Source organism: Etheostoma spectabile, chromosome 12, assembly GCF_008692095.1.
Source record: "Etheostoma spectabile isolate EspeVRDwgs_2016 chromosome 12, UIUC_Espe_1.0, whole genome shotgun sequence".
Lineage (NCBI taxonomy): Eukaryota > Metazoa > Chordata > Actinopteri > Perciformes > Percidae > Etheostoma > Etheostoma spectabile.
In genome coordinates this window covers 20,887,090-20,904,721 of record NC_045744.1, presented here as the reverse complement: position 1 = coordinate 20,904,721, position 17,632 = coordinate 20,887,090, and the positions used below count along the sequence as shown (strand labels likewise).

The 17,632-nt window shown below is 41.4% G+C and overlaps 2 protein-coding genes across 3 annotated transcripts in view; one reads left to right on the top strand and one right to left on the bottom strand.

Annotated features, from left to right (window-relative positions):
- tox (thymocyte selection-associated high mobility group box) overlaps positions 1–7,790 on the top strand; it is a 55,205-nt gene extending 47,415 nt beyond the window's left edge. The window contains exons 10-11 of the mRNA XM_032531147.1: positions 4,809–4,969; positions 5,547–7,790. Of these exons, the coding sequence (XP_032387038.1) occupies positions 4,809–4,969; positions 5,547–5,583 (198 nt within the window). The 3' untranslated portion in view covers positions 5,584–7,790. The remainder of the gene's footprint in view (positions 1–4,808; positions 4,970–5,546) is intronic.
- Positions 7,791–10,528: 2,738 nt separating this feature from the next.
- On the bottom strand, positions 10,529–16,482 carry lrrc53 (leucine rich repeat containing 53). Of its 2 annotated transcripts, XM_032531143.1 has the most exons (8): positions 16,344–16,482; positions 15,624–15,752; positions 15,331–15,429; positions 14,977–15,152; positions 14,693–14,856; positions 14,375–14,564; positions 13,888–14,079; positions 10,529–13,210 (listed from the first exon to the last, which is right to left on the bottom strand). In XM_032531143.1, the coding sequence occupies exons 1-7, from the start codon at positions 16,348–16,350 to the stop codon at positions 14,008–14,010; spliced, it is 837 nt and encodes a 278-aa protein (XP_032387034.1). In that variant the 5' UTR covers positions 16,351–16,482; the 3' UTR covers positions 10,529–13,210; positions 13,888–14,007. The 2 variants fall into 2 exon arrangements, with proteins under 2 accessions (XP_032387034.1, XP_032387033.1); XM_032531142.1 differs by lacking the exons at positions 14,375–14,564; positions 14,693–14,856; positions 14,977–15,152; ... (1 more) ...; positions 15,624–15,752; positions 16,344–16,482 and having other exon boundaries at positions 13,888–14,011.
- Between the last annotated feature and the right edge of the window lie 1,150 nt (positions 16,483–17,632).

Genomic DNA, 17,632 nt, shown 5'->3' with positions numbered 1-17,632 from the left:
ATAAACTACAGTGTTTGTGTGTTCAAGGAACATGTCACTGATGTTGATTGATGATTTTTAATAGGTTCTGGACAACAATCATGCTCTATGGCACAGAAGAATGAGACATTTAGGCTTGATTGATAACACATATACATTGTTGGTTTTGGTCTTTTCATGGGATTTGTTGACAACATAAAAAAGTAGAATATTCACCAGCCTAAGTGTTTAAACATCACTGTTGAGATTTCGATAAAACTTGCCAGTATTTGTATCTACCACAGTGGTTCTTGAGGTGACATGAAATGTATTGCATATTTCCAGTTATCCATGCTTTGCAAACTTTTAAAAACCATCAAATTATACCATATTGGATTTTACATGATTTGAAGCTTTTCTTCTGACATTTATAATTAGAAAGATAGCAATACATAGTCTGGCTATCACCAGACCAAGCTAAGCTCCATAGATTTGAGATTAAGTGTTGGTCTGGGGAGTCTGCTCTGTATTTTCTCTGAACAAGAGGCGTGACCATTGGGCGTAGTTCAAATGACTCTGTACGCAATTGGGAAGTCCTTCAACCAATCAGACCACTGATCATCAACGACATCAAAGGGTTTGCTGCGCTTCGGTGGCGTTTGGTGGCCGTTATGTTGAATGGAAACAAGAAGCTGCTTGGTTGCTTGCCTATTATCATTGTGTTAAACCCGCCAATAGCGCGCCAGGTAGATAAGCCAGTTTGTGATTGGTTCCCCCCAAAATTGTGAACTGCAGAAGGAGAATTAAACGTGCAGGTTTCCAGACCGAGCAGCAGGGCAAAATCCAATCCCCAGCAGAGTGGGCGGGGTTTACCCAGTCTAAGCAATACATGTTATTAGACACAGAAAGGAGAACGTAATTATTAAAAGCTTCTATGTAGCCATGCAAACTAATAGTTTAAAACACAGATCACTTTTGACCTCACAGGTTAATAAAGTAAAAGAGTTACAGGATCCTAAAGAAATCTACCATCTTCTTGCATGTATGCAGACTTTTTTAAGGCCTAATTTTGTGACTACTCCAGTGTGAACATTTTCCTTTAGTTTGGAATTGGGACACAGCTATAGTGTCCCACGCACACACAGTTAGCCAATTTCCTCGAGGTAACAGCTTCTTGCTGATTTAAAAGCTGCACGGAAGTGAATGGAGATAGATGAATATATCAGCAGAGGAGACAAAGCACACACACAGTGGGAATTAGATGGGTGCTAGAGTGGGAGAGCATGCATCAGCATTTCATTTAGGACCGCAGCAATGAATAGACTAGAACTGGATTGAATTGAAAACTAAAATCTAGCCTATCCTAAATCCAATATTCATAATTATTATCCAGTTGGCTCCAGCTTTGCTGTTTGGTTAGTTTAGATAGATAGATAGATAGATAGATAGATAGATAGATAGATAGATAGATAGATATTTATTGATCCCAAGAAAAATGGGAACTTACTGTGTTACAGCAGCACACGTAAATCAGTTGCACAACACAGAATATAAATATAAATGAGATACTAGGAAAAATATACATAGCTACATACATACACACCTCTGTTTATTGCCGTATGCCTGTAGAAATGGATGTGTGATAACATACAGACTAGTACAAATTGTTTGGATGCTATAAGGAGACAATCAGAACTTTTTTTTTAAAGCCCAGGTCAGACCGAAGATTTTCAACGGGAAGTTGAAGCTTGCAATAAATTGCAATGTGGCGGTCAGAAACTTGAAACCTGTTTATTTCAGACTGACTTTCAGCAACAACAATAAAGCCGACCAATGTATTTGCAGTTCATATCAGCAGTCTGAAACAGGTGTAGGCTGAAGCTCTTCCTTATAATGCCTACCCACTTTAAACAAATCATGTTTGAGACAATAATAATAATAATGGCCTTACTTCAGACGATAGTCAACAAGCAATAATAAACAAGACAATACAAAACAATCATATATACAGCACAGTAGTACAATCCAGATCAAAACGAACCCAGCTTACTTATTTATCTCCCTTTTTTGCTATTACTTACTGTCAGCTTAACTATTATCACATTGTTTCAGTACATTATTAGTTAGTATGCGTGTTGTTAAAGTTTTTTTCAGGTTTGTCCCTCATGTTTTCAATTCCTGATCACAGCTGTTCCATAGATTTACTCCTTTAACTGTACTAATACAATAATATTTTGCATTGGTCCTCATTAAGTGGCCAGTTTACACCAATGCGACGAGACAGTGTATCATCTCCATAGCAACAACTATCTGTACTTTAGTTCTAACTTCTGACTTTCTTGGCTTTTTTGTAGCCGGATATCATTTACAGCATCTTAAAATATGAATGAGGACAGAGATGGGACGATACTTGGTACAGATGTATTTCTAGTAGTGATGGAATGGAAAAAAACCAAATTTTATTTCTTCACAGCTTTTTTTTTCACGCTTGACCTCAGCTGCGGCTTCCTCTCTCTCGGTGAGCCTCTGTGCAAAACTAAAAAAAAAATATTTTGACAAGCTGACCTTTGTACAAGCGGACTGCCGATTCAGACCGCTGCAACGTTCTTAAACGGTTTTGTCTCGTCGTCAATCTTTGGTCTGAACTGGGCTCAGTAGTAAAGTTTGTCAGTCAGTCAATCACTCCATCCATCTACCAGTTTTTCACTGTGAGTCGGTCTGTTGATAGTCAACCTGTCCCAACAGGAGGAAGAGGGAGACTAGTATGAATTTGTGTTAAGTCTGATGTGAGATTCTATGATAGTTAAAAATGGGGGATAGATTGCCACTCAGTCTTACTTCCCATTGAATCCCCCTTTTTATAGTGGACGTTGAAATCCCACACTCCCATAATCCCCCTTTTTCTTTTTTCCATTTTGCATATTTTGGGCAAACAAAACAAATGAAAAAAGTGAAGGAAAAGATGGAGAGGACACAGTAACAGAGTGCTAAACTTTTTTTTTCTCTGAGTAAATAGGGAGAAATGATGGGGGAAGGGAGAGAGAGAGAGAGAGAGGGAGAGAGAGAGAGAGACAAAAGAGGCAGATGGGGTCTTTGTGAAGGAGTGAAGGAGAAGAATTTGCTCAACAATGGATGAATAGGTGAGGTAGAGGAGGAGAGGGGGAGGTGAGGGGGAGAACCCAACCACCTGCTGTCCTCCTCTTTCTCCTCTTTCACTCACAACACTCAGATTAACTTCCCTTTCAGCCTCTCTCTCTCTCTCTCTCTCTCTCTCTCTCTCTCTCTCTCTCTCTATGTATGTGAGTGAGTGAGTTTGTGTGTCTCCCTCTCTTACACACACACACACACTGTACCTTGTCACTGCACTCACTTATCTTTCTCTTTTTCATCTCTCTTTTCTCCCTCAACTATCTGATGGTTAGAGACATACTCACCTCCTTCTTCTCCTCCTCCTCCTCCTCTCCTCTTACCTTTTGATCTCCTCTTCACTGGTCCACAGCTCGCCACCTCCCCTCTGGCAGATGACAGAATCAGCAAGACACTCAAGACTCTGTAATTAGTGCTGATGAACCAATGACTGATGTCTGTCTCCTTTTCATTCCAGTCATTCAGTCATTCCTTCATATTCGTGTTAATCAGAAACCATTTTCCCAACGAGATGCTGAAGGTTGGTTTGATAAAAACCATCAGCTGTCAGTAGATTTATTCAGGTTGAAGCAGGATGTAAACACGCCATCATTACTGCGATTGCATCTCACATTCAGACCGGCACCATAGCTCTGTGATGAATGAAAAGGATTTTACTTTCAAACCACTGTTGTCACGAAATATAACCTGTTACATAAAAATATAACGGATAAAATTCCATTTTAGATCAAGGTTATAAACAAAAGCCGCCAATACATGACCGTGGTAAAAGCTGTTGTAAAGGTTTACATTATTGTGTGTATATATATATATATATATATATATATATATATATATATATATAAAATATATATATATATATATATATATGTGTGTGTATATTTATTCCTATGGAGAGCATGATGAAGACAACTCAAAGAAAGTGCTACCCTTGGCGTCGCACACCACTCGGAATTGCTGCCCAGCGCTGCGCTCCAAGTTCAAATGATTTTAACTTTGACCTTGTTGCCGCTGACTTTTCGAGGCGCAGCCAATAACGGAAGCAATGATGTCGTGATGTACACACCCGCGCTGTGCTTTGCCTCTACCTCGCCGTTTTACAGTGGATCATGTGTAGTCGGCTCAGCCTGTGTTCAGATTTGGCAAATGATAAAGTATGTCGAATTAGCTATTAGCTGTTTCCCCCCATGGAACGTACAGACTATCCCTGGATCACTTTGACACTGAGGAAAACTTAAAACGTGATGATTCTCAGGCAAGTTTTGGAGTTTTAAGGAGCATAATGAAAAATGTATGCGTATTTTTATTTTGATTTGTGATGGACAAACTGAGTGTAAACTATTGGGTATCCTGTCTGTGTGTTCAGACTTGATTGAGTTTGATTGACTCCGACGGAGTGTAATTTCGGGGGGGGATATTCCGGCAATTTGACGCTAATTGTTCTGAAGCGTTGCTCACCATCTGGTATCTCAGTCAACTGTGTCACAGCAACTGGATTATTATTCTGAATTTTCACAGCTCATGTTAGCAGAATGCACATCAGCACACGGCTGACCAGCCATCCTCTTTATTTTTCCATTTTCTTGTTCTCAGTGTGATCAGCTGTTTACACACTCTGCATACATAAGGAACTTGTACGTATAAAGTATTGTTTAAATGAAATGTTTTTTATTCACTAACCTTTTGTGAACTTTTAATTCCAGGGCTACCACCCGTCCCTCCAGTCTGACTACCAGCCAATGGGAGGAGGTATGCTTAATGGTGGAGCAGTGATGTCATCATCAGTGGACTATCATCAGCTGGGTCGACACACGCCAAACCACCACCCCTCTCTGGACTGGAGCCCCGATTACCATGGCAACGGGTAGGTATTTCCAAAGAGTAGCTGAGCTTTTAAAGTCTTGTTTCCTTGCTGTGATTAAGTGCAGGTGTGCCCCGGGCCGCTGTGACATCACTCACACCGATCGGTGATATGGTGTCCACTTTGAACCAGAGAGGGCAGCAGAACACTGCTTTTCAACCTGATGTTAAGTTACCCTTAAAGGCTAGCTGGACTGCAGCTTTTTATATTTTTTTGTTTTTAAACCAAATTTAAACAAGCCTTTGTCCCCCCAAAATTGTTTTCTTGTTTTTAAGTAGTAGATCCTCTGGCGCCTGGGATACTACTACTAATAAACAAAATACACTTCTACATGTTGGGCAAAGCTTCTGTTACTAGGATCTTGTTTAAAGTAGCTTGTCAGCATTTTAATCCGTCAAAAGAAATGCCTTTGTCCCTTAACAAAGCCATGAAGTCGTGTAGAGTAAAATGTCCTAAAAGCAAAGGGAGTAGCACAGCTGTGTGGGACAGATGTTGGATCCAGTAAATACCATTGCAACTGTTCCTGTGGCAGATTTTCTGTTCTTTGTCCTGACTTTTTGTTTCTCCTCTCCTCCTGCAGCAGTCTGCAAAGAGACAAACACCTCTATCTGAGCTAGTCTCAGGACAAAGTGACACCAAACTTCAACCGAAACCCTTCGGCTGCCACCCCAGGGAACCTCTAGCCTCATCTCTACAGGAACCCGGGCCAGCCTCCTCCAACCGTAACCAACAAACCACCTACACTTAAACTAAACTCCAATTCAGCACTTCAAACAAAAGCCCAAGTTGTAGAATAAAGGGACATTTCTGTGTATTAATGCTTTTTTCGTGTTTCCACTGCATGGTGCGGCTCGACTCAACTCTCTTGGAACCGTACTTTTTTGTTTTCCATTAGCAAAGGTTGTGGATGGTACCTGGTACTTATTTTGGTACCACTTGAATCGAGTTTCCAAGTATGCTGAGCCGATACTAGAAGGTGGCGTTCAAACACTGTAGACCACTGACTGGTCAGAGAATCGTCACCAGAATGGTCACTTGCGCTACGCGGTCCCCTGTGCCCTCCACAAACCCGCCAGTTATTAATAACCCATGACCCCCCCGTCAATGACGACCACATTTAAAAAAAAAAACTCACTTAACTGAGATTTAGCATTGTCACAATAGTACTCGCGTCCTGCTGTTTCCTGTTGCTGTGCTCTCAAAACATCTTGCCAAAGGAAAATTAGCCGGCTGGCTAACACTGGCACTTTTACAGATCGGTTGGTTAATGTGCATTTTCTTTATCAATAAATGAATGAAATTTAGGAGGATGTCACAGCAGGTTTTGGCGGCGTTGCTGTGACGATCAATTAAAAATCCCACCAATTGAAGCGTACTATCTGCAGTGGAAAACTAAATCTAGAAATGTAACTGGTACCAAAAGTGAGTTGACTAGAGTCCAGCACCATACAGTGGAAATGAGGCATTACAATCTTCCTCGGGACAACATGCCAGAAACGGAAGAAGAAGAAATACGTTCTTCCATCTTCTGCATGTCCCATCATGGCTGGCCTGACATTGGTTATTGGCTGGACTTTCTTCTACTGACCATTCACAGCATAAGCCATGTACGGTAATGCTTTGAATTGAAATGTATACCGGCGTGGAGAGGTGGGCAGGTCCTGTGGTGTGATTATATGTGTATATACTCCCAACATCCCTCAAAAAGGGATATTCTGTCTAATTTCCTGTCTGCCCTAATAAGTCCATATCTAGTTACTTATTTTGTGAAGATGGTGTTTACCGTCAGTTCCAAAAGGCTCCAAAGAGCAAGTGTAAATTTCTGTATCATAATACTTTGAGCTGTCGATTTAAAGCCAATTGATTTTTTTTTTCTTTGACCTCATAGCTGCTGTATCATTGTACAGCCAAAGTCGAGAAAACACAGCACACAAATAATAGGTTGATAACCAAATACTTCCCCCGCTGGTTCTTTAATTATGAGATTATAAGCATTCGATTTGATGAAGTTTGGACCGAAGTCCCACACACTCTGTAGATATAGAGAAGCGTATCGCAGTGTTGAACAGAGTCATAATGATTGAATTCACACTGCTTTATTCAGCTCAAGACAAATAAGAGAAAGAGGTGGAACAGCACCTGAAGCAGTTTGTTGCCTTTCTAACCAGGTGCTGGCTGTGAATAATTGCGTATGATTAAAGAACTTTTCTTGTTCTCTCGCAGTGAGGCTCAGATCTGCAGGGTAGAAATTAAATGTATTTTACTCCATGAAATAATGAAATGTCAAACAATTCTTTGTTTAAAAAAAAAAAGAAACAAAAATACTCCTTTGTACGATGACAGCTCCTCCTCCTGCCATATGTCTGTTGATAATATTGATTTAGATCCAAACTGTGTGTGTGTGCGTGTGTGCGTGTGTGCGTGTGTGCGTGTGTGCGTGTGTGCGTGCGTGCGTGCGTGCGTGCGTGCGTGTGTGTGTGTGTGTGTGAAGTGTTAATGAGGAGGCAGAGTGGTTGATTGGGTTGCATGGTCTCTTTTGTCATCTCTATTTCTCTGTGCTCAGAGACTATTTAAGAAACTATAACTGTTGCTGGGTTGGCTGTGTTTAATGTGTTTTTTTTAATCAAATCAAGTTTTGTTTTAGTGTTAATGACGATGATGAGAGACACATCGCTGTCGCTCTGTATCTCTTTGTATTAATGTGTTTTTTTGGCAGATGAAAGGACTCTGGGCAAAAACAACCATGAAGATTTTCTTATTTTTAGATTCTAATGTGTTTGAGAATAAAGTCAGGCTGCATTGATGTGCAGTCATTACTCCAAAACCTGCCTCCGCTCTCCTTTGTTTATGCCTGAACAGTTTGTGACAGTACCTCTAATTAACTGCAAATAATAATGTAAACCTTTACCACTCCTGCGACACAGCACACTTTGTGTTTGTATGCTGGCCTTTACATTATGCAAATGAGCTGAATTGCAAAACAAATGTCTTTGAAGTCTCAGAAAATATAAACTTTTAACCTCCTGGTAGCTCAGATCTTGTTAAAATAGTTTTAGCAGTAATTCATTTCACTGGTTCTCAACACTTTATTGTGAGCAATGTGGCTGTGTTTGATTACAATTTGGTTTTGAATATTAATGTACAAGATGAATTGTAATAACTGTGGTGATCATAGATAGATAGATAGATAGATAGATAGATAGATAGATAGATAGATAGATAGATAGATAGATAGATAGATAGATAGATTGATAGATGTTTATTGATCCCAAGAAAAATGGGAAATTCCAGTGTTACAGCAGCAAATTCAGTCACAAAGCACAGAATATAAATATAAATGAAATACTCATCTGACTTGCTAGCATGCAGTGGACTCAAGCCGGAGATGCACTTGTTTTTAACTGCGTGTGTGTGAACGGATGACGACTGCCTCGCTTATCCTGGGTCCGCTTGGTCTGTTGGTTGTGCAGAAATGAACGTGACGCTGGTAAACAGCGAGTATATCTCCGGCTTAACCGAGGATGTAGTCTTGTTTTGATTGTGACAATCCAAAAATATCAAAATTTGGTCTAGCCCTAATTTGTACCTGATATATTAGCGTTCTATTCTAGTCACAAAGCTTAGCATTCATTTTACTGAAATATAAATCCCAACGGAAACCCAAAAGGTTGTTTAAGCCTTGGGCTTTCCTCGGGTCAAATTTGACCCGTTTTCAACATTTCTTTGTAGCCTACAGAAATACGTTTTCTTTTATCGGATTGCTCAAAAATAACATTGATGGTTCCATAAGTTCTTCAGGTGAAATCAATGATTACTTTCATTCAATCTTGGGTGTTTTATTACATTTTATAGCATTTAAAAAAATGTTTTAAAAACAGTTTCCTGACTAAACCTCAACATAAACCAGTCTGTGATCATCTACTCAACATAACCAGATTAAGAGCAGCTGTGGTCATTGCTGTTGTGTTTATGGTTTAGATAACCGGAGCTCCTTTCTTGCTCTAATCCTCATCTTGATGGTTATTGGTTTGATTGACTCACGCAGGCATAATGATTAATAATCAATTCAGCTACATCTGGTGTACAATGAAGAGTAATGACTGTCCCAGAGGTGAGGGGACACTTATAGTTTTGACATATGTTTAAATCAAGTCCATTATTTCCATTTTTCAGTGGAAAGAAGAAAATGGGTGTGGGGGCGAGGCACATCCTAACTGTCATTTCTTCTCTTGCATTCAACATTTGCATTTCACACACACATGCCTGGGGACACAGTGACATTACTGCTAACAATACAAAGTGTTGGTGTCCCAGTGTCGGTGCAGGCTGGTATTTAGTAACATCAATCAGTCATATCGCCCTTCTCTTTATTTGTCTGTGTGGGGACAAAAGAGTTCAACACTTTAAATGCATTCATTTCTAACAAAGCAGTCGTGTGCCGATTATCACCGTCGTCAGTATTAAAACCTTAATCCTCAACTGTTGTGACAGCTGTATACAATCCACATTTTGAAATTTGAAATATCAAACACTGGTTTGATTCTGTTGTGTCAGCATTTCTTGAATTAAATTAGTATTTTTGTAATATGAAAATAAAAAAAGGTCTTCAATCATATTACAGGTAAGTGCTTTTCTGCTTTAATTACATTATGTGTCCAGAAAGTGTCATTTCTGTTCTATCCCTGTCATGAATCAAAGCTTGCAGGCTGCTTCTTGTTGTGTCAGCAGGTACACACTGCCCCCTAAAGGCAACCAGAGAGAGCTGCAGCTAGTCCCACTCTGGGACACTCCTCAAATCATCCAACTCCCTGTAGTGTAGGTTTGAAACTGGAGTTTTGTGAGGATGACAGATCACTGTGACGTTCTGCACAGCGGAGCGTTGAGGAAACTAGCTCTAGTAAAGATGCTCAGACGGTAACGGTTTGGTAAGTGTACACCGAACTGTCTGTAGGCAGCATTTAGAGGTCACCAGTGTGACCAGTGAAACCCAACACACTGCAAACAGCCGTCCTGGTGCCAGAACTGAACCCCAATCCGGCAGCGACACATAGAAGCCTCGGCAACCTGCTGCAATCAACACAGAGGTCAAAGCCACTGCTGTTTCACTCTGTTTCCTGTTCAGGTTCATGTGCTGCCTTAATCACTGAACTGTAAGTGCATCTCACTGCTGTTTTTAGGGGGCCTATTATGCTCATGCTTGTATTTTGGGTTTCTACTAGAACATGCTTTTTATATATACATGCTTTAATGTTTAAAAAAACACATTATTTATCTCATACTCTGTCTAAATATACATGCATTCACTCTTGATCTGAATCTTTAAGTCCCCCTTCTAGAAAAAAAACCCAGTCTGCTCTGATTGGTCAGCATCAGCGCATCAGCATCTGCCCCCTCTGAGTCTTTGCACTGCCATTGCTGCCGGGGAATGATTGTAACCTGCAATGAATGGGTCCTTTTACCGAATATAGTATAGTTGTGTCACCAAACGGAAGTCCTGACGGCTCATTTAAAGGCTCAAGCTGCTTTATGATGCATACATCAAAAATATTACACTTTTTTTTCCACAGATGATCTGAATCATGTTCTGTTGTCAGCATATATCAACTAAAAGTTTTTTTTTACGAAAGTTACTAACTAGCTTTAAGGTGAGATTTATGTCAACTGCTGTTACAATGAACATTGAAATTCAAAAATAACACCCAGATTTTTACTCAATGTTTACTAAACCAAACATAAGTTAATCACATCACATTAAGAACATGTGAAGGCAGTCTTTTCTTCACCTGATCTAAAAAATCTAAAGTGCTTCTTCTGAGTTTCTGTAAAACACTACTGATCCATAAAGTTTCAGCCACCAAATCTGACATGAGCAGCTAGCTAGCGTATTTTCCTCTCCATTGCGGTGGGTGGTCGGTCGGACGTCTTCTCAGGAAGCACCAGCCTCAGCTTCCTCCTGGGGGAGGAGCCTCCTTCCTCTGACAGGTACTCCTGCTGCAGTAGTGCAGCAGCTGTAACTGTATCCCCTGTGGAGGACGTGCTCTGTGTAGACGTCGGGGGTGCAGAGACACTTAAAACAGATGCATCTACTGCCTGCACGATGCCTCCTGACAACCCTGCAGCAAATCCTTCAGTTAGAGCCCCACCCTCAGCCAACATGGGGGCGGTGGACCCACCACCCGCACGCCCAGACTCTGTCTGACTGTTGATGTTTGACACATTCTCCACAGTGGTCTCTGGTCCAGGAGCCTGAAGGGTCAGCCCAGATAAACATCCGCACTTAGAGGGGCCTGAGTTTGGAGAGTAAGTCTCTGAAGTACTCCATCCCCAGTGTGAAGGCCCGGTTCCTGGCCTGGATCAGACATCAGTCTTACAACAAGAGGAGAGCTGTCAGGAGGCAGCTTGCTCTGCGAGAGGGATTGCACAGGTGCAGGTTTTGCTACTAAATTTGAGGCTAGTCCTGGAGGCTGGGAGAAATGAGGAGCAGAAGTATGTATTGCACTTGCTTGCAATGGGTTAGCAAGTACAGCGTTAGCTAGAAGAGAGGAAGCAGGAGACACAAGGCCTACCCCAGGTGTCCTGCTGAAGCTGTCTGGAGCACCACTGATTGCTATGCTAGGGGCAACAGGTTTAGCCGGTCCACTGGGGAACAGTGCATTAGATCCTGAGGCCATGGTGTTGAGCAAAAGATTCCCTCCTTGAAGAGAGAGGCTGCTGCCAGTCAGTTGTGAGCTCGCTAAACCAAGCAGTGAGAGGTTGGTAGTGCGATTCCTGTCAGTGGCAGAGAGGGATAAGGGATGCTGCGAAGAGAGCTGCGCACTCCCCAGAACCAATCCAGCTTCCTGAGACTGAATAGTCCCACCCTGCAAGTCTTGTCCCTGTCCAATCGCAAGAGAAGAGGCTGACTGGTCAGCAGTATTGGTGGTATCGCCAGGCTGGGTGTTGTCTAGGAGTGTATTCTCGCCCTGGATAACTTCTGTATTTTCCTGCTTGTCTTCTTTCTGCCTAGATGATTTTTTGCTTTTCTGTCCTCCTTCTCGTCTGTCTTTTTCTTCCTCCCTATCCTCAGTCGATCCTTTAGTCTTGGTTGATTTCTTTGCTTTCTCACTGTTTCCCTTTGTTTTCTCCCCAGACTTTCCTTTCCCTTCCCTCTCCCTTCTTTCTTTTCCATCCTGCCTTTTATCTTTACTCTTCTTTGAGCTGCTTTCCTCTGAGTGGCCCAGGTCATTTTTCCTCTTAGGATGGACTTTGCTTTTCAGCAGCGGGTTCATATTTAGTTTAACCTTCAGTAACCGGCTCGACTGGACTTTAGCTTCGTGTTTTTTTGCTCTTCTCCTTGTTTGATCTCTCTCCCTCCGGTCTTCGCCTTGACTGCCTCCTTGCTCTAAGCTTCTGGAACTCTTCAGGTCAAAGGTTACGTTTCTTGTTTCTTTTCTCAACTCTGTGTTCTTCATCATGTCAGACTGGTTGTAGTTATCATATCTACCCCTGTCGATCTGTCTGTACTGAGAAGGGAAGCCATCAAACAGAGCAGAGTCTTTCGTGTTGGTGTGAATCCTCCCGCGTCTCATGCTCTGCTCTGGTGGTCTGTATGTCCTGTGGCAGCTCTCACAGTGTACCGTCTCATGTCCTCTGCTCTTACCTTCCATGTCATTCCTATAGCTCTCTCCCATTTCTCTGATTGTCTGATTGTCAGCCAGGGTCTCTACTCTCTGACTAAAGATGTCTTTCCGTGGATGAGAGGAAGAGTTGGTGTTGCTGTGAGAAAGAAACTTGTTAGGAATGTCCCTAACTGATATTCCCTGCGTCCCAAGCTTTTCCTTTCTTCTTCTATCATCAACATCCTCATTTTCCTCTTCTCACTGTCCTCCTCGGTATCCATCCCTCCATTAATCCTGTTGTTCCACCTTGCTCTCGTCTGGTTCAGCCCCATCCCTCTCTGTCCTTTGGTGCTGCAGTCCGGGCACCCAAAATAGCCATTTTCATCAACTCTGGACCTATTCTGGTCCCCATAGCCATCTGTCCTTGCATCCAACATCTTGGCTTCCCTGTCCCAAGGCTCTCTTCTTTGTGCTTGCATGAAGAGCTCCCTCCTCTTGTCGCTGGCATCTAGGTGATTGGCATGGCGATTCACCCCTGTGCTGCTTCCCTCTTCTTCTTCTTCCTTTCTTTTACTTTCCTTCAGTTTCTTCCTTCTAGACACTTGATAGCAGATCAGGACTACCAGCAGGGTCAAGCCAACACCACCTGAAGTACAGCAGGGCAGGTAGGATTTTAAACAGTAACTGTCTTTAATGGGTAATCACATACATTGGTCTCTCCAAATAGTGTCCAAACTAGCTAGCTAGCTAGATATTTAATTGGTGGTTAGCAGGTTAGCTAGCTTAGCAAGATGCTTTGTTTTGTAAGCTAACTTGTATGTTAACAGTCAGCGTCTTAGCTACCTCCTTAACCAGCGAGCTGACCAGTTAAACAATAGAGTAAATTGCAGTTAACTCAAAAATAAGTTTATTTCTCATGTAACTTTGGCAATGATGCCACTAAATAAGCCACTTTTAGAGTTCCACATAACAGCTAACATCTGCAAACATACCAACGTTAGCCATTGCACAACCCACGACATCACTTCCTGACTGCTTCTCAGATAGACTAATCACAATGCCTTCAAAAAATAGAATGTACCATTTATTTTGTTTAATGCACTCTAATGCAACAATTGGGTTTGCATTATTTTCTAGTTTTCTGCCCCTGAAGTCTGAGACGTTTCCAACTGTTTGGATATACAATCAAAATGTTGTTGTTTTTTCTGGGTTGTTGTTATTTATGAGATCATAACTTTTTTCTGATGAATTAATTAGATTACATCATGGCACAGCTAAACAAATCAAATCATTTGCGCTCATTGTATCGAGGATCATTCTCACCAATGAAGCAGATGACCGCCGTGATAGCCAGATCTCGAGCATACAGCTGAGGTGTCACGCTGCCTCTTGCCTCTATCTGCACTGTGATGTTCTGATTGGAGGGGACGCAGTTGGCCTCCGTCAGCTCCAGACTGTGGTTACGGCTGGGTTGTCAGCGCTCACACACACCATCCTACGGCCATTATAGAGGGTCTGAGAGCAGCAGGGGGGGAAGACGTCAGGTCAACTAGTCTTGTACTGATCATTTAAATGACCAAACCTTAAAAGCTGTACTCTATTGAGTATAATCTCCTCAAATTGCTTATTCATTACAAAGTTATTTCAGTTTTCCCTATAATACAATTTTATGTTTTTTTAATTTGCAGTTACCAAATAAAATGTTTCTGCTCTGTTATTATTTTATCTTCTATAATTTATTTTACTGTGCCGGTTTGTGAAATAAGTAAAGCTGCATTAAAAACGTCTTCAGGTTGAAGAACTCCTGCACCTTGTCTGGTTGTTGTATGAAGTTGGACAGGAAGGCCGCCAGTTCCAGCAGCTGACAGGAGCAGTTCCATGAGTTGAGGTCCAGGTTTAGGTTTGTCAGCCAGCTGAGGTAGGAAAAAGCCTCAGCAGGAGCAGAACTCAGACGGTTCCTGGACAGATCCAGAGTCTGCAGACTCCACAACCTACCAAAGCTAAGATCGTAAGACAAATTCATACTGTATACATGTGTTGTAGTTATATAGTACTGGAAGAATGCAAAAATACTGTAAGCAATGGAAATGTGTGCTTTTGCGATAAAGTATGAAAAAAACAGACTGACGTGTTTCTATGCAGATGATATATCAGGTTATCTGACAGATCCAGACTCTCCAGATCTCTGAGGTCATTAAGAGGGAAGGAACCAGAGTCCAAACTGGTGAGCAAGTTTCCCTCTAGCTTCAGGCTCCGCAGGGCTTTGTTACCTTCAAACCAGACACCTTGGATCTGCACATCAACATAGAGAATCATGTCAGAGGAAAAGGTACAAGCATTATGGGTACCTAAAGTACAGTCTATTTCAGATATCTTCCCAAAAAAATGTTTTCCCCCTGAAGAGGTACCAACCATGCTAATAAGGTTTTGGCCCAGGGCGAGGACCTCTAGCCGGGTTAGATTGGTCAGAGCTCCCCCCTGTAGGGCCTGGCTGGTCAGGAGGTTGTGGTCCAGCAGTAAGGTGTTGAGGAACGGCAGGTTTCTGAAGGGCTTCTCACCCAGCTCTGAGATATGGTTATGACTCAGACCTGGAAGATGGACAGACAAACTTATAGTTACATAGCGTAGAACTTTAACCCTCTAGTGGGTGTATCTGGCAAGCAGCTACCTTGTTGCTATCTGCATATTCTCATTTTTGGAAAGAGAATGTAAAATGTACTTTAAAATGCAACAACCCACACAAATGCACACGCAGTACTGACTAACCTATGACTGTAATGTTGCTGAGGTCAGACAGTGAGGAAGGCTGGACTGTGGATATGGAGCCTTCTGTTAGCAGCATAGCCTGGGTCGTGCCTGGAGCGTCTGGTCACACACACAGTTAACACATACAGTACAGTCCTGTAAGCACATCAGGTCCCAGGGGTAATATACTACAACATGGTGTCATGTTACTGCAGTGTATGTGAGGGGGAAGAAATCTAACACAATTACTGCCATTTAGACTGGATGACATGAAACACAAAAGCTGTCTTTTGCTGTAAACGTTTTTGTGTTACCAATAATGTTAGTCAGTCTGTGACAGATGAGGGCATCTTCAGAACAAACCACACAGGAAGCAGGGCATGATGGGACAGGCGACACACACTGGGTTCTGATGACTGACAGCAGCAACATCAGCAAAATACCTGTAGACAAATTCACATTTCCACAAACAAAAACTGTATGAAAATTACATATTGTGTAATTTATATATATATGTATAATGGGATAATTTGTAGTGGTATTTATCAATCTAGTTTGTTTAGTGTGAGTTTCCCAGTGTTGCAGATACAGCTGTAGAGATGTCTCTTCTCTTTCTAGTGGGTGTAGTTCATTAGAGAGAAAATAGTTCCTACATGAAACTGCTCACAACCAGGTCTGTGTATTATCTTGAGTAACTGGGTCATGATTTCTGGAAACAGACATTGTTGTTGAGTTATTCAAATGTATTTTTTATAGCTTTAAACACCACAAGTCGAGTGCCATCATATTTGAGAAAAGGCAGCCATCTCTAGGACTGATATCTTCTTTCTAAAAACTCAGTTTGTCAAACTAGATTGTTGTTCTACTTCAGCTAATAACAATGTTCCTTTGCTCTGGGTTCGCTCCCCTGTAAACCAACCGTACAGAATACCACGATAGAGACACAATCTCCACAATATTATTTCTCATTAACTGTCTCATTTAGTTATGGTGAAACTGATAATGGAAATCCATTGTGTATATAGTGTACTTACTGGTCATGTTGTGTTACAGCAGAGGTGACATGGTGATGAGGTAGCATCTCTTCCAACGGGCTGCAACCCCATACAGCTGCATCACTGTCAAGATCTGATTGAAAGCAACGATCAATGATCTAATCATCATCAACAGCAATGTCAGGGCTGTTTTTTTTGTTGTTTCTTCTTTTTTTTCAAAAACTACTCCAAATCCAATCCAACCTTCATGCCCTCTAATTTTGTGACACAGTGGGTGACCAGGGATGGTCGTAACAGTAACCGTTCACCGACCTTGCATGTACATTTCATAGAAGTGTGCCGATTTTACAGCTACAACACTGTTTTCAGGTATGAAAGTAATTTTTGGACCAAGTCTATATTTTGATACTGTTGAAGTTAGAATTATGTAGCCTGTATCAGATTAGAGAGTAGTCTCTGTTGTAAAATGTGAGGTATTTAATTCAAACCATCATGCTGCTACAACTAGCTAAACAATGGGTGACAAGGGTGGTGATGGTGGTAACAACTAACCCCTAATGACAGGTATTATAGTGCATATGTTCTAATCATATGTCCTAATAATATGTATCAACAACAGCTCATTATTGTGGATTACAATCATTCTTAAAGTGATTTAAGTTAGTGGTGAGTTATTTTAGTAGTTTTGCGTGGTCTTACCTCATTTTTAATTATTTATTCTTATTGCTACAACTTACCCCAGGTAGTGGGGCTGGTTGTAACAGTGGAACTCCTTGTATTTGACATTAATTATTTAATTATGTGATATAGTTGGACACATTGCTATTTGTAGTACAAAAATTCATGGAGTTGTAGGTGCCAAAACAAAAGGTGTTCAATTCAATCATCCCTAGTCTGCCCAACAGTATATCAAATGCAATGAATCCTGAGAGTACAGTCTTTGCTTAGTCTATGCTCCAAGTTTGTGAAAAAATAATAATAATTTAAAAAAAACATGTCATAGGCCATTATAATAAATTGTCTTGGGTCGGGGTTGGCATGGGAGCTGTTGCATTGAGGAACAGATTGGGATATCTATATTTTGTGACGTATGATTTTGGTTTGTAAGGATTAAAGGAATTTAATTGAACTCTTCTTCAGATTGCGTGGGGCCCCTTGGAGCCCCATCAGGGACCTCACTGTGTCCTTGGACCAAAGTTTGCAAATCTCTACCTAGAGCTGTCCACTTGTGATCGGATCACTCAGATCGGATTTTAATACCAGGTGAAAACGAGGCTGCTGCTGATGAGCCATTTGTCACTGTTTGTTCTGAGTTGCTAGGCAAACAA

Bases quoted from the DNA above. Each gene is read 5' to 3' on its own strand.
- lrrc53 (XM_032531142.1), bottom strand. From the start codon at position 12,636: ATGGGAGAGAGCTATAGGAATGACATGGAAGGTAAGAGCAGAGGACAT.